The sequence below is a fragment of the Anomaloglossus baeobatrachus genome, chromosome 2 (assembly GCF_048569485.1).
Source record: "Anomaloglossus baeobatrachus isolate aAnoBae1 chromosome 2, aAnoBae1.hap1, whole genome shotgun sequence".
Taxonomy (NCBI): Eukaryota; Metazoa; Chordata; class Amphibia; order Anura; family Aromobatidae; genus Anomaloglossus; species Anomaloglossus baeobatrachus.
This window is the reverse complement of record NC_134354.1, coordinates 349,540,987-349,556,373: the sequence shown is the minus strand read 5'-3', so window position 1 is coordinate 349,556,373 and position 15,387 is coordinate 349,540,987. Positions and strand designations below refer to the sequence as shown.

The 15,387-nt window shown below is 46.2% G+C and overlaps 1 protein-coding gene across 6 annotated transcripts in view; it reads right to left on the bottom strand.

Moving 5' to 3' along the window:
* Positions 1 to 15,387, bottom strand: part of PTPRU (protein tyrosine phosphatase receptor type U) — a 248,438-nt gene that overhangs the window by 40,688 nt on the left and 192,363 nt on the right. For all 6 annotated transcript variants that reach the window (XM_075335997.1, XM_075335999.1, XM_075335998.1 and 3 more), the window contains 7 exons: positions 7,485 to 7,582; positions 2,734 to 2,850; positions 2,487 to 2,641; positions 2,276 to 2,411; positions 2,014 to 2,163; positions 1,351 to 1,527; positions 470 to 610 (listed from right to left, as the gene is read on the bottom strand). In XM_075335997.1, the coding sequence (XP_075192112.1) occupies positions 470 to 610; positions 1,351 to 1,527; positions 2,014 to 2,163; positions 2,276 to 2,411; positions 2,487 to 2,641; positions 2,734 to 2,850; positions 7,485 to 7,582 (974 nt within the window). The remainder of the gene's footprint in view (positions 1 to 469; positions 611 to 1,350; positions 1,528 to 2,013; positions 2,164 to 2,275; positions 2,412 to 2,486; positions 2,642 to 2,733; positions 2,851 to 7,484; positions 7,583 to 15,387) is intronic.

Genomic DNA, 15,387 nt, shown 5'->3' with positions numbered 1-15,387 from the left:
ATTCCCACAAGTGCAGCCCAGGTACCGTAATTTTGCGCTAAAGTGAATTGCTATCTGGAAAATATTCTCTTCCAGCCACGGGGCTGCAGCCCCAGATTCTAAGGCTCTACACGACCCCATCGGGTGAGCACTACCATCTCGCTTACCCTCTCTTATCTCTCTGGCGGCATTGCCCTATTGTGTGATCTTGTCCTGACTAGACCTCAGTAATGTTGATGACCCTTCCGCAAAATATGACAGCAAATACCTCAAGACAAAAAAAAGAATTGTGAATTGAAAAAATGCAAATGATGAATTGGGCCCTATGTGTATCCCTATACCTGAACCCAATCCGAAGCTACTGCAGCACAGTACATTTACAAGGAAGACAGCAATAATAAGATATAGGTCAATTACACACAGAGTTACAGATCCAAGCACTACTACAAACATATAAGTCCATTGGTAAAATAAATTGCCTTTTTCTTACCCAGGCAGAATTAGACTGGTTTAACTGATTCAGCATAACAATGCTAGTGCAGCCATAGTCATACACCAGCCTCCAGAAATCAGTAATTGTGTTCTGCAGTGGGTGTACTGTGACAATAACATGTGAACTTCTTTTGTAACTCTGAAAAACAGCAAATTAAAGTTTTGAAATTATTATGATCATTTCTCGAAAAGAGTAATTTTTTTTGTCAAAGCCATTAGTATACAAAGTGAAAACCGAACAGGAATCTAGAGTGGAAAAGGGCCAAAAGTCGTAATCTGCCCCCTGCTGGGAGTAGCATGAAATCACATCGTGCTGTTTTAGGACAGTCAGATGTTGGGTGAGAAATTGTGCACTTTCTTGACGGAGATGAGAATCTAATCCACTCCTCAATGATCTACTAATGTGGCTTTGACTGGAAAGAGTGAAGATCATATATGGCTTCCCAAGGCCTATAAGAGTAGGAAATAGGTTTGACTTGATCTAGAACTTCCCTTTCATATAGGCCTCATGGCAGCTGTCTGGTCTACCTCAATAATATGTACATCCTTACATGTGAACATGGGATTTGCTCTTGACTACAGAGAAATGCACCATAGACCATTTGGCCACAAACAATAAAACAATAGGTATGCTCAGTAAACAAAATAACGCACCAATGACTATTATGACTCCTAGACCTAGAATGGCCCATTTTCAGATGCAGCAGTACTGAGCACTACTCTATTTCATGTTTTTTATCGTCCATCTAATTTTCTCCATGTTGCCTTTCCGGAGGAAGTTTATAAAGATCAGTTTAATCACAAATTTAGAGGAAGCAACAAAACATTGAGAACAGAGTCCCACAATGCCTATACTTTAGGTGAAGGTCAGTATCTTACATCAGTTAGGGCAGCATTAATATAGTTGCTGGTATCCTCTCCATGTGCAGAGAGTAATAAAGGCAGAGAACGGTCGGGGGGCAACACATCCATACTTCGGTTCTTGTCTCGATTGTGTGGTAACAAAGCGACACTGCACTCCTCAACACCAAGTTGGGCAGTCACTGAATTTAATGTCTGAGGAGAAACCAAATAGAACAAATTAAAGGGAATCCGCCACCGGGTTTTTGCTACCTGAGGGCAGCATAATGTAGAGACAGATGTGATGTGTCACTTATATGGGGTGGTTACTGAAGTTATTATAAAATCACTGTTTTATCAGCAGGAGATTATCATTAAAAGAGTAGTAAATCTGATGCCATGTAGTTCTCTATATTCATGAGCTCTGTATAACCTCACCACTTAATGTCAGTTTTCTGCCTATGTACAGTGTACACAGAAAGCTGCAGGGATGTACCAAGCTCAATATAGAGAATCGGTAGATCTGCAGCACATAAAACAGTGAATTTATCAAAACTCCAGAAAACAGCCCAGTAAGTGATACAACACTGGAATCAGAGTCTCTGCCCCAACTCATTCTGCTCTCAGATGGGGTAGCAAACACTTGGTGATAGCTTCCTTTTAAGCAGATATAAGTGATCAGTAACATGCAATCAGCAGTACCTGGAATTCATCTCTCAGGTGGGTGGAGTTGCTTTGCGTGTCTATCTGTAACATTTCCTTGTAAGTTTGCCTAAAGTCACAGGCCGGTATAGCAGTGTCACCACAAAGGCAGGCCTCGAGGATGGCATCATGGATGAAAACATACTGCTCCTGGAAACATTAGGATACACTAAACACATCAACGTCTCACAGACTGTTAATCTCAATATGACTGTCCCCATTGAAAAGAATTCCATTTTACCTCAGCGTTCAGCCATTTTACCTGAGTCTGCACCATGTTGATGCGCCGAGAGCACAGTGTTTTGACACAATTGTAAATATCAACCACTCCTTCACACTCCGCCATGTCCAGCATTACATCCAAGACAATGTAGCATCCTGTCCTGCCAGCGCCAGAGCTACCGGAAGATGTATGATGGTTAACTTGATGAGTAAACAGAGACACAGACACAGGGGCACTTGGCACTACTGACCTGCAATGCACTACAACAGGCCCAGCATCAGGCGGTGTAGAAGACTTCACTCTGCGAATAAAGGCAAGTAGTCCTGTGGCATGGAAGGGTACTCCGTGCTCAGGCCATGAAAGGAAGTGAAACTGCTTTACTTCATGTCTGGCAGTATAACCACACTATAAAGAAGGAGGATTTACTTCATTAGAAAGTGAAGAAAGCCTCCAAATAACTAAGTGCACGTAAGATACCACGTAAGGTTACCACTCACCCGCTCCATAGCAAGTGTCCTGACTGTATACTCTGCCAGGGTCTCTGTATTAAGTAAGGTAATACGGATATCTCCATATGTTTCCGCAGTATCTGGCCAGTACTTACTGCATTTCACCTGTGCAGAGGAGGAAATAATAAGGAGCACATGAGAGATACTACCGTAAGGCTCAAGTGACAATAAAATTGGAATATTGACATATATGATCATTAAAGGGAACCTGTCATCAGAAATTTTGCTTTAAACCTAGAAGTTTCCCCCTCTGCAGCTCCTGGGCTGCATTCTAGCAAGGTTCCTGCACTTTTTGTGGCCCCTTTTAAACCAAATTAAATACTTTATAAACTTGTACCTTTTGCTATGTAAATTTTGTAAATCGTCCATAGGGGCGGGCTCTCTGCTGACCGTTGCTGTTCCTCCAGCAGATTTACGCCGCCCCCCAATGCTGAATTTCATATCTCAGGACGCCGCCCCTGGGCGCTCGTGGTCCCGCGCATGCGCTGTGCGACTGTAGCGGGACTGTGCACTGTGTGCACGTGTGACCGCTGGTGACGTTTTGCGCAGGCACGAGGTTATGGGCAGCGCTGTGAGTGTCATCAGCAAGTGCCGCCCATAACCTCGTGACCGCACTTTCCCCTCTTCATCCAGCGTTCTGCGCACACGCTTGCTAGTCAGATGACCCGACGTCACCTTTTTCCCATCTTGCCCTGCTGCAGAGTAAGATGGGAAGGAGGTGACGTCAGGTCATTTGGCCGGCGAGCGCTTGCACAGAACGCTGGAGGCAGTGGGGGAAAGCGCGTCCACGAGATTATGGGTGGGCACTTGCGATGCAATTACAGCGCCGCCCATAATCTCGTGCTTGTGACACACGTCACCAGCGATCCTGGCGTGGGCGGCACCTCAGGCGCAGTGGGCGGCGTCCTGATGGATGAAATGGAGCGTGGGGGGACGGCGTCAATGTGCTGGAGGAACAGCAACGGTCAGCAGAGAGCCCGCCCCCATGGACGATTTACAAAATTTATATAGCAAAAGGTACAAGTTTATAAAGTATTTAATTTGGTTTAAAAGGGGCCACAAAAAGTACAGAAACCTTTCTAGAATGCAGCCCAGGAGCTGCAGAGGGGGAAACTTTTAGGTTTCAAGCTAAATTTCTGCTGACAGGTTCCCTTTAAGGAGGTTTCCTGGTTTTGTAAAACACCTGTTCCCAAAATCCCTGTGATTTACTCATCCTCCCCAAGTCCAGTTCTGACTCTCCTCCAGTGCTCTCTCTGTTTGTTATTGTCTCCAGAGCTAACATCACAGTGTAAGCACTGCAGCCAATAACTAGGCTCAGCGGTTTTGTCCGAGATAACACCATGAGCCACTAAAAGAAGCTGAGCTCACTGATTGGCTGCAGCACCGTCAACATGATATCAGCGCTGAAAACAATACACAGAAGCCCAAGTGTAACGGATTTAAAAAATTAAAAATATATATTTTCCCCTATTGTTTAGCTCATTCTTTTCTATCACAAACCAAAAGAAACTTGACGTACTGTATCTCTACTTTAGGGTACGGTTCCACTTGTGTACCGCTTTCAATGTGAGAGCATTGGAAGCCATATGCTAATAACCCTCTGCTGCAAGCGTCAGCCGAGGGTCATGCGACTGTGATTCAATCTTGCGATTCTATCACAGATATGGAAAAGAGGGAGGGAGGACTTTCTCCCCATCTCCTCTGCTATCTGTCTCTGCGTATATCGCACTGCAGTTGGATGACATGCGAGTGCAGTGCGATGTTTCACACGCTCCCATAGACTTGTATGGGGGTGCGTGAGACGAGACTCGCTGACAAACACAGCATGCTGTTATTCATTTTTCAGGCCGATATGGAATGAGAAATCAATCACAGATGGTCACTGCCCCATAGGTTTGCACTTGTGAGAGCAATCCGATGTGTTATCAGATTACACTTGTCCTTTCAAAATGCAAGTGGAACCGTACCCTTGTAGAGATTATATTTCGGGGTAAAAAAAAAATGAAATGCACTGCTTCTTTAAGGCTTTTTCTGGTGAAAAAATGTTAGCAGCTAGCCATAGGATCAGGGATAAGAACAGGGCACTTTCGTCCACTTTCCCATGGAGCAGCTTGAATGCAGCTTCATGCATTCCCTATGGAGCTGCCGAGTGCTCCGCTCAGCCCCATAGAGAATAAATTGTGTAGCGGTTGGGCTTCTGTCCTGTCACTGCATTTGGTAACGAGGTTAACAAGTACCCAGTCTGGCAATTGATGTGGGTCGCCAGCAATGGGACTCTTATCACCTATCCTGAATATAGGCGATGACTAGTCTCACCAGACAACCCCTTTAAGCTTTAGCGAAGTCACCATGGCTCGGCAGCCATACCACAAACAACCTGTAGATTTGTGTGGTGTGGTCTGTGAAAGAAAGCACTCATGTTTTTCTAATTCTGTTAATCCCTTTAAACCACAGATAAATGTCAAAGCATGTGAAATGTGTAAGCCAAAGCTTAAGTGAATGTTATTTCTGGGGGGACAATGGGAGTAGGACAACAGTAAATATTGATTACCCTTTTCCATACAAGAAAAAATATCTTTACAATATATGTATATGTACAGCATGTCCTGAGGGAGTTTCGGAGATAAATGGGGAACTCTGACATAGATAGATGTGAATATTGGACAAAATGTCTGTTCTATCCCTGCAGGGTAACGTGTATTTATAGCCTGCTCTCAGGGTGGTAACAACAAAAATAATGTACCTAGAATTCAGCAGATTTTTCTTCACGAAGGATGAAAAAAGGGATGAAAAACTAAATGCTTAGAAGATACATGGAGTCCATCCATCCGAACAGAAGGGGCCTGCACTCTGCGAAGTGTGCTAATCCCATGACTGTGTGATGGATGCAGTATGAGACGCACAGTGATAAAGAGGGTAAACTAATTACAAAGCCTTCACGTCAGCACTGTTTGGTAGGGTGCTGAAGGAAGAGCGCTAATGAGAAGGGAAAATTAGACCAGCGGAGACCAAACAAAATCATTACAGTTAATGGAGATTTACGAGAAAACACAATTTAAAAAATGATCTGATGTAAGGAACATTGTTCTTAATTACCCGTCAGAGCAACGCAGCGACAATACTAATCATATTAGCCGAGAACAATCCAGTTCACAGCAACAACTGCTGTGTTTCCCAACAAGGTAACACGTATCTATGGCAAAGCCAACGAACAAAGGAAGAAAAATACATCTGAAATATCAAACATTTGCTCTGTTTTGCTGGTTTTTGTTTGCCTGAAGGACAGTCCAATTCATAATCTACCAATAATGCCACTGCTCTATAGATTTAGTACAAACACATTATTCATTCGAGAATTGGGCTCAACCAATGCTCTCCAAGTCTCCCGCAGCAGGAAAAGATTACACAAAGATCTATATGCTTTTCCATCAAAAAGGTTAACCCTTTCTTTTCAAGCTAAAATGGAATTCAGCATGAATTAAAGGGAATTGTTTCAGAAGGCTGAAATAATGAACGGGATCTCATTGCTCCAAGCTGCTATATCAATGGCTTGATTGCTTAACAGTGACTGTAATAGCTAAGCACTTTTTGTTACACATTTGTAACAATGGTAAGACAATCTAAGGGGTGCTTCACACACAGCGAGCTCACTGCCGAGATCGCTGCTGAGTCACGCTTTTTGTGACGCAGCAGTGACCTCATTAGCGATCTCGCTGTGTGTGACAATGAGCAGCGATCTGGCCCCTGCTGCGAGATCGCTGCTCGTTACACACAGCCCTGGTTCGTTTTCTTCAAAGGCGCTCTCCTGCTGTGACACACAGATCGCTGTGTGTGACAGCGAGAGAGCGACAAATGAAGCGAGCAGGGAGCAGGAGCCGGCGTCTGACAGCTGAGGTAAGCTTGTAACCAAGATAAACATCGGGTAACCAAGGTGGTTACCCGATATTTACCTTAGTTACCAGCCTCTGCAGCTCTCACGCTGCCTGTGCTGCCGGCTCCGGCTCTCTGCACATGTAGCTGCTGTACACATCAGGTTAATTAACCCGATGTGTACAGCAGCTAGGAGAGCAAGGAGCCAGCGCTAAGTAGTGTGCGCGGCTCCCTGCTCTCTGCACATGTAGCTGCATTACACATCGGGTTAATTAACCCGATGTGTACTGTAGCTAGGAGAGCAAGGAGCCAGCGCTCAGTGTGCGCGGCTCCCTGCTCCCTGCACACACAGCAAAGCGGTGTGCGCTGGTAACTAATACCCGATGTTTACCTTAGTTACCAGTCTCTGCAGCTTCCAGACGGCGGCTCCGTGCAAGCGCAGCGTCGCTTGCACGTCGCTGCTGGCTGGGGGCTGTTCACTGGTCGCTGGTGAGATCTGCCTGTTTGACAGCTCACCAGCGACCATGTAGCGATGCAGCAGCGATCCTGACCAGGTCAGATCGCTGGTCGGATCGCTGCTGCATCGCTAAGTGTGAAGGTACCCTAATGGAGTGTTACCAACATTAAGACAGTCATGATGGGGTACTGATGCACCATGAGCTGACTTGGATGTATGCCGCCTGAAATGGAGATGTCCTCATCACTCCGGCATTGGTAAACAGGTTACATTTATATTAATAGACCAAAAACATGCAAGGAAAATTCTTAAAGATCAACCCTAGTGCCAATATATCTACTTTTTTTGTTAAATTGACCTCCATTTCTGAAGACATAATTCCACCACTTGTCTAGGCTATAAATGTACTTACCCTTCCAACTTCCACTAGTTTGGTAATCATCACTATGCTTGAACAGTGTTCTTGCCAAACCATCCTCCAGAAGTCATAGATCATGTCTTGCTTTGGACCTGTAGCGTTCCAGTTATTTAGAAAAAATAATATTTTTGTGAAAAGAAATGTCAATTTACGTTTCATTTTTTATTTTTGGAAAAACTAATGACACTCAAGGCTTGAAACGTCAAATCCTACATCCCCTGCCAAATCATACACAGAAATGTGAGAAGCTGAGACTGACACTGCTCTATGTACAGTCCTGGGTTCTTTAATTTATCTCTGTACGGGCAGCGTAGACATATTGGAAGCAAAGTTAATGGCTTTACATGAGTAACAAAATAATGGTCAGTCTCAACATTAAGGAAATAAAAGAATAATTTATGATCACTGTATGGGTAGTGGGGAATAAAAAAATCATCACTAACAAATAATTTACCCCTTGTCACTTGGAAGTGGTTTCTAACAATTAACTAACTAATGGGTTGAGTGGAATTATTGGCAGCTGGTGTATGCAGTTAGGCTACCTTACTGCATCCATATACAGTGGAACCTTGGATTAAGAGTAACTTGGTTTGAAAGCGTTTTGCAAGACAAGCAAAAGCTTTTTAAAAATTTGTAACTTGGTTTAAGAGCAATGATTTGCAATAAGAGCAAATTTCCACCGTGTACACTTCCAGTTCCGTCCTTTCACTGCGCTCTGACCTGCTCAGGAGGTAACTTTCTGTACATATGTACTGTATACTGCATACAGTATACCATTGTACAGTACAGTATATACTATATAGCATGTCTATGAATTTGCATTTGTGGATACAGTATTGTACTCTCTTTAGGCTAACCAGTACAGCCCATTGCTTGTACTGTACCTCTCGCACACCAACAATTTTATTGTAAGATAATGTCCAGTTTAAATTGTTTTACATATTTTTTACTGTATAGTATTTTATACTAGTGTACTGTAATAATTTTATATGAATCCAGTACATTATTTTGTATTACTGTAATAAGTTTGTATAAATACAGTAAATATTTTTGGGTTGTGGAACGAATTGTCTGCCTTTCAATTATTTCCTATTGGAAAATTTGCTTTGATATGAGTAACTTGGTTTAAGAGCACAGTCCCAGAACCAATTATGCTCGTAATCCAAGGTTCCACTGTATTTACATAAGTGCATCTTCTTGCATAGGGTTGCAAGGTGGCTCAGTTGTTAGCACAGTTGCTGGGGTCCTGGGTTCAAATCCCACCAAGGCCAATATAAGTAAGGCGTATGTTCTCCCTGTGTTTCCTCCCATACAAGACATACTGATAGTGAATTTAGATTATTAGCACAGCGATGCTGAGTTATGTAAATAAGCATGCTATATATAAACTAGGTATATAGATTTTCTTACTTATCAAATACTTCTGCTGGAAAGTTGGCTAGCTCCTACAATTCAATTGAAAATTAATATTTGTACAATTTTAGGTCTGATCTGCCTTTGCAACTAAGCAACCTGCAAGGTAGGATTATCAGGATTCAAAAACAGTGACCTTGGAAAAGAGACTTTTCTCTTTTTCATCATTTTTATACAATTGGTCAATTTTACAATAGCATTTTGTTTCTGTTCTACCTGGAGCAAGGTTGTTTCTTAGTAAGCCATCGCCTCTCGCTATTGTCCTTAAAGTGGTATTGAATTGGACATTCGACACATATTTTGTACACTCCAGAGCTTATAAACAATTCTAAACAAAGCAATGCAACTCTCATATACAACTCAAGGTTGAGGAAAAAAATATTTGATAAAAACTATGTAACCATCCAGACACAGTCATCCCATACGTAAAAAACGATGTCCAGTTCATTGAATGATCTTGCTCTCAAAAGCCCATCATTATCACAATTTTGTTCTGCAGAATATTTTGTAACTTCTACAATATTCAACAATTTGCTCCCCAGTTACAATATAAAGATAAGACGTTATCACATCAGCTCTTGCAAAAATAGAATTTCTTTATTGTTATTAATGTGAGGTCCTTAGTGCCAGTTGTCCTGAGAAACCAGCTAAATAAACATATTAACACAATACTTAGATTAAATTAAAGCCTTTTCTACATAAGATTGGTGACTGCATGATGAAAACTAATAATGAATCTGGGTGGTAGTAAAGGTCTAGCTTATAACATCATTAATACGGTTTTCAAGGTTTATAATATTGATGGCCTATACTTATGATAGCCCATCAATACCAACTCTTGGTAACCCGTCAAACAACAACATGCCTTCCACATCATGGTGGGCATGCTGGACATAGCAGCTTTCAGTAAAGAGCAATGGGAATAAGCAACGCTATTAAAATAGACAAAGGGTGCTGCAATATACAGTCAGGGCCAGAAATATTTGGACAGTGACACAAGTTTTGTTATTTTAGCTGTTTACAAAAACATGTTCAGAAATACAATTATATATATAATATGGGCTGAAAGTGCACACTCCCAGCTGCAATATGAGAGTTTTCACATCCAAATCGGAGAAAGGGTTTAGGAATCATAGCTCTGTAATGCATAGCCTCCTCTTTTTCAAGGGACCAAAAGTAATTGGACAAGGGACTCTAAGGGCTGCAATTAACTCTGAAGGCGTCTCCCTCGTTAACCTGTAATCAATGAAGTAGTTAAAAGGTCTGGGGTTGATTACAGGTGTGTGGTTTTGCATTTGGAAGCTCTTGCTGTGACCAGACAACATGCGGTCTAAGGAACTCTCAATTGAGGTGAAGCAGAACATCCTGAGGCTGAAAAAAAAGAAAAAATCCATCAGAGAGATAGCAGACATGCTTGGAGTAGCAAAATCAACAGTCGGGTACATTCTGAGAAAATAGGAATTGACTGGTGAGCTTGGGAACTCAAAAAGGCCTGGGCGTCCACGGATGACAACAGTGGTGGATGATCGCCGCATACTTTCTTTGGTGAAGAAGAACCCATTCACAACATCAACTGAAGTCCAGAACACTCTCAGTGAAGTAGGTGTATCTGTCTCTAAGTCAACAGTAAAGAGAAGACTCCATGAAAGTAAATACAAAGGGTTCACATCTAGATGCAAACCATTCATCAATTCCAAAAATAGACAGGCCAGAGTTAAATTTGCTGAAAAACACCTCATGAAGCCAGCTCAGTTCTGGAAAAGTATTCTATGGACAGATGAGACAAAGATCAACCTGTACCAGAATGATGGGAAGAAAAAAGTTTGGAGAAGAAAGGGAACGGCACATGATCCAAGGCACACCACATCCTCTGTAAAACATGGTGGAGGCAACGTGATGGCATGGGCATGCATGGCTTTCAATGGCACTGGGTCAATTGTGTTTATTGATGACATAACAGCAGACAAGAGTAGCCGGATGAATTCTGAAGTGTACCGGGATATACTTTCAGCCCAGATTCAACCAAATGCCGCAAAGTTGATCGGACGGCGCTTCATAGTACAGATGGACAATGACCCCAAGCATACAGCCAAAGCTACCCAGGAGTTCATGAGTGCAAAAAAGTGGAACATTCTGCAATGGCCAAGTCAATCACCAGATCTTAACCCAATTGAGCATGCATTTCACTTGCTCAAATCCAGACTTAAGACGGAAAGACCCACAAACAAGCAAGACCTGAAGGCTGCGGCTGTAAAGGCCTGGCAAAGCATTAAGAAGGAGGAAACCCAGCGTTTGGTGATGTCCATGGGTTCCAGACTTAAGGAAGTGATTGCCTCCAAAGGATTCGCAACAAAATATTGAAAATAAAAATATTTTGTTTGGGTTTGGTTTATTTGTCCAATTACTTTTGACCTCCTAAAATGTGGAGTGTTTGTAAAGAAATGTGTACAATTCCTACAATTTCTATCAGATATTTTTGTTCAAACCTTCAAATTAAACGTTACAATCTGCACTTGAATTCTGTTGTAGAGGTTTCATTTCAAATCCAATGTGGTGGCATGCAGAGCCCAACTCGCGAAAATTGTGTCACTGTCCAAATATTTCTGGACCTAACTGTATCATATAGACCAATCGCTATACCAAAGATCCACAAAGAATCCTGCAAAGACCCAGCTGTTTTGTCCTATTCAGTTCAATACAAAACCAGTACAAAGGCTACTATGTAAAGAGACAAGCAAAAAAGAAGAGGCTGTAGCAATCCCACCAAAAGCCATGGCACCTTCTAAGAGTTAAGTGCCAGGGTTGCCTACAGTTGGATCACACTGAATGGACGTTGATGGCCTGGTTACCAATATCTACCACACCATGGAAGTTGGACATCATCTTTTGACCTTTTGCAGTCTCCTAGTTTACAAATTGTGAATACACTTATCGATTTAATTTTAATTAAAGGGAATCTCTCTGCAACCTTTTGCTACCTCATCTTACAGCAACAAAATGTAGGCATGGAGATTCTGAATCCAATGGTGAATCACATAGAATACTGGCTAATGTTATGAAACAATCAAAGAATTTAGGTTCACATGCAAAGCAGAGCAGAGGGAGCTGTGCCGCCCATGTACCGCCCCGCAGCCTCGGCTGCGACCGCCGAGCCACTCGGGTCCAGGCTCGTGTGTGTCGGTGGCTCGAGCGCCTCCGGACCCGGAGGTCACGTTGCTCTGCAAGGGGTTTAGTGGTGGTACACGCAGGGGTTGTGGGGTGGTTGTGTTGTACAGTTCGTGACGCCACCCATGGGTTGTGGTGATGATGGACACCACCGCTGCGGCGAAGGTTACGGGGGATCCCGGGAGCGGTGTAGTGGCGCAGCTTGGTGTTAACCCCTCCGTGGGTAGGGGTGGTGTGTCCCGGGGCCCGGTAGTGAGGTTGCAGGGCGCAGGGTTGCGGTGCGATGTCCGAGGGCACTGGTGTACTCACGATTAAACCACACAGAGTCACTGGTAAACCAAACGGGGTGACGAACGGGGCCCGCAGCCGGCTGCAGTTTCTCCAGATAGGTTGGTAATGTCCGCCTTTCTCCTGCACCTGTATGTGATCTTGGCTACTGTGCCTGGGCACTAGTAGCCCGCTCCCCGGCATATATTTGTCGTAGGAGCCCGTTTGCCCACAGACGCTGGCCCCTTGGATCTCTGGCCTTTGGCGGTGGCTCCTATCCAGATGGGTTGGGCTGTTGCCTTCAATCGGGACTTAGGTGGGTATGAACCCCTGAGGTCCAGACTGCAATCAGTTGATTTGACTATGGTGGTGGCTTATAGCCTAGTTCGGGGTCTGAGTACCCTGCCTGGTGCTCTGGTATCCAGTTAGCTCCCCGGTTCGGTTATGGTGGGCCACTACCCTGTCCCAGTCCCTTACGGTTGCGCCGGTCGTATTCCCGGTCTCCTGCAGGCGGCCACTACCGTCTGCCTGCCTGACTGATCTGGGGTCCTAGGCTCCAACCCAGGCCCCACACAGAACTGAGCTCCTCTCTCTTCCTCTCCCCAAACTTCACTTCTCCTAATTGCTTGTGTTTTCCCTGCCTCAGGCAAGCAGACTCCTCGGAGGGCATGTCTTTCTGCCTGACTCCGCCCACCTGGTGTGCCTGACTCTGAGGGAGGCAATCAGGTCTTTTGATTGACTGGTGGTACCTTACTGGGGGGGGGGTGTATCTGGTGAGTGTAATGACCTGTGTACCCTGGGGTGTCCAGGGCGTCACATTCCCCCTTGGTTTAATGCAGACCGTCCGCGGGCTGCCCGTCCATCACCGGCTTTATTTTCTGTAAAGATATATACAATTGAAAACATTCAAAAAGCATTTTTTTCATTTCTTACCTTACGGGAGGCACATTACTTGAACTGTTGCAAACGGAACATTTTTATTAAACATACAGGGAACGGGTCCATGTCCTTCCGCTTTCCCACCCAAGCAACCTAGACCTTGATGCTGCCCCTAAGAAATGGGCAGCACCCTTTTTCCCAAGTCCGGAAACAGGAACCTTACCAGGCTACCCAAGCGGGAATGGGTACGGTGCTTTGCACCGGGCAGTCATTCAGAGGCCCCATGTCCAAGGGGACCCGGAGGATGGTCACTGGTTCTGATGGTGACTGGACCCCAGCCTGCTCTGCTGCGGGTCCCTCCTCCAACCAGCCTCTCCGGAGACTGGCAGTTGCGGGAAGGGCAGTTGAGCAATATTTACAAGCCCAATAGTTATTGGGTAGCTTGCTAGTTCTCAGCTTTGTCTTTAGGGGAAAGGGGACAACATCAGTCCCAACCGGGATGGGCACTTCAGCAGCCAACGGGCTACCACAAACACTGTTGGTCCCAACGGGGACTGTCCTTTTTGCAACGAGAGTCCGCTGCCTCACTTTAAATCGCCTCCCTCATACTCCTCCTACAGCTCCACATCAGGGCTGTACGGTGGGGGAGGGGACTGGAACTGCTCTGGGACAATACGGCTTCTGCCACTGAGGACATCCAGGGCAAACCAGCCTCTCTCCCCTCGATGCCGGGTGTACTGCACTAGGTCACTGGGTAGCAGGTCACGGTCCGGGTGACCATACGGGAGGTGTGCATTCACGTCCCTGTGGGAAAAGAAAACCTCGGCCTCCAGGCCGGGGTCGTAGAGGATTCCCCATCCCTTGTCGCAGTTAAACCGCTGGACTTGGCCCTGGTGCGTGGGGCCCCGCACCCAGAAGGTAGCGCTGCGGAGACTCTCCTTCTCCCGGATGGTACGGGAGAGAACCTCCGCTCTCCGCTTCTCATGGGCCGCTACCCCCGGGCATGCTGGGTTTGGCGGCCGCTCCCAATAGGGGGCGTCTGTTTGCCCAGGGTCAGTATCAGTGGGGGTCTGGCCCAGCCGGTGCTCCCCAGTGGCGGCCATGACCGTCACTCTCTGAAGGGAGCCCCGCTGTGTCGCGGCCGGCTCTACTGCCTTGCAGCCGCCTCCCCACGGAACCTCAGCCGAGGTCCGGGACCCAGGAGCGGCCTGCCTCACCTTTGGGGCCTTCCTTTGGGTAGCGTCTACCTCCATCTTGACCCGGTGGACTGCCGGGGCCGGAGCGGTGGGTGCGGTTTCTTCCGGGATGATGAGGTCCGCTTCGGGGACGGGCTTCGGTTCCTGTAGGGCTTCCCAGGGCAACCGGTCTGGTGCTTGGTGGTCTTTGGGCTGTCCACAGCCAGCCTCCCCAGGTCGCTTCTCACAGGCAGTTATGACGGGCTCCGCCACCGATGTCAGGGGTGGGGATCCAGGTGGAGCGGTAACGGCGACCATTACGGGTGATGGAAGATGTGGTATGGTCGGCAGGAGCAGACCAGGTCCCTCAGCCGCAGCGGCCGGTCCCTCGGGGACATAGGGGCGTGGGTCGCCTTCCCACCTTTCCAAAACCACCATCCTCTCACGCGACCGCACGGCGTCCACTATCCCCTCCATCTCCGCCGCCAAGTGCTCAAGTAAGAAGTGCACCTGCGTCTGGAGGCGGCAGCTCATCTCCGCGATCCGGGCTTCCACCCAGGCCGCCGTTCCGGGTGCGGGCTTCAGGGCTTCGGGCTGCTCGGACGGGGTAGACATGGCGCTGCACCTTCGGGGTCCAGGAACAAGACGAGTGCAGAGTCCTGGCGTCCCTGCTTCTTATCGCCGGGATCACATGAGGCCAGCTACTCGTCTGCCCCCCTTGGTTTTTCTACAGCACTTCTCTCTTTGGGGGCGGGGCTTCACTTTCGTGCCTTCACTGCTCGGGGTAGACGACTCGAGCAAGAAACTTTCGCGCCCAAGATGGCGGATCTTCAGATTTTTCAGCGGGATGCCGCTGACGGGGATCACAAGGCGCACTTCTACTGGTAAGTAGACTGGCTCGATCGTGTTCATGACGCCAGAAGAGTCGATGTGTACCACCCCGCGGCCTCGACTGCGAACGCCGAGCCACTCGGGTCTTGTGTGTCGGTGGTTCGAGC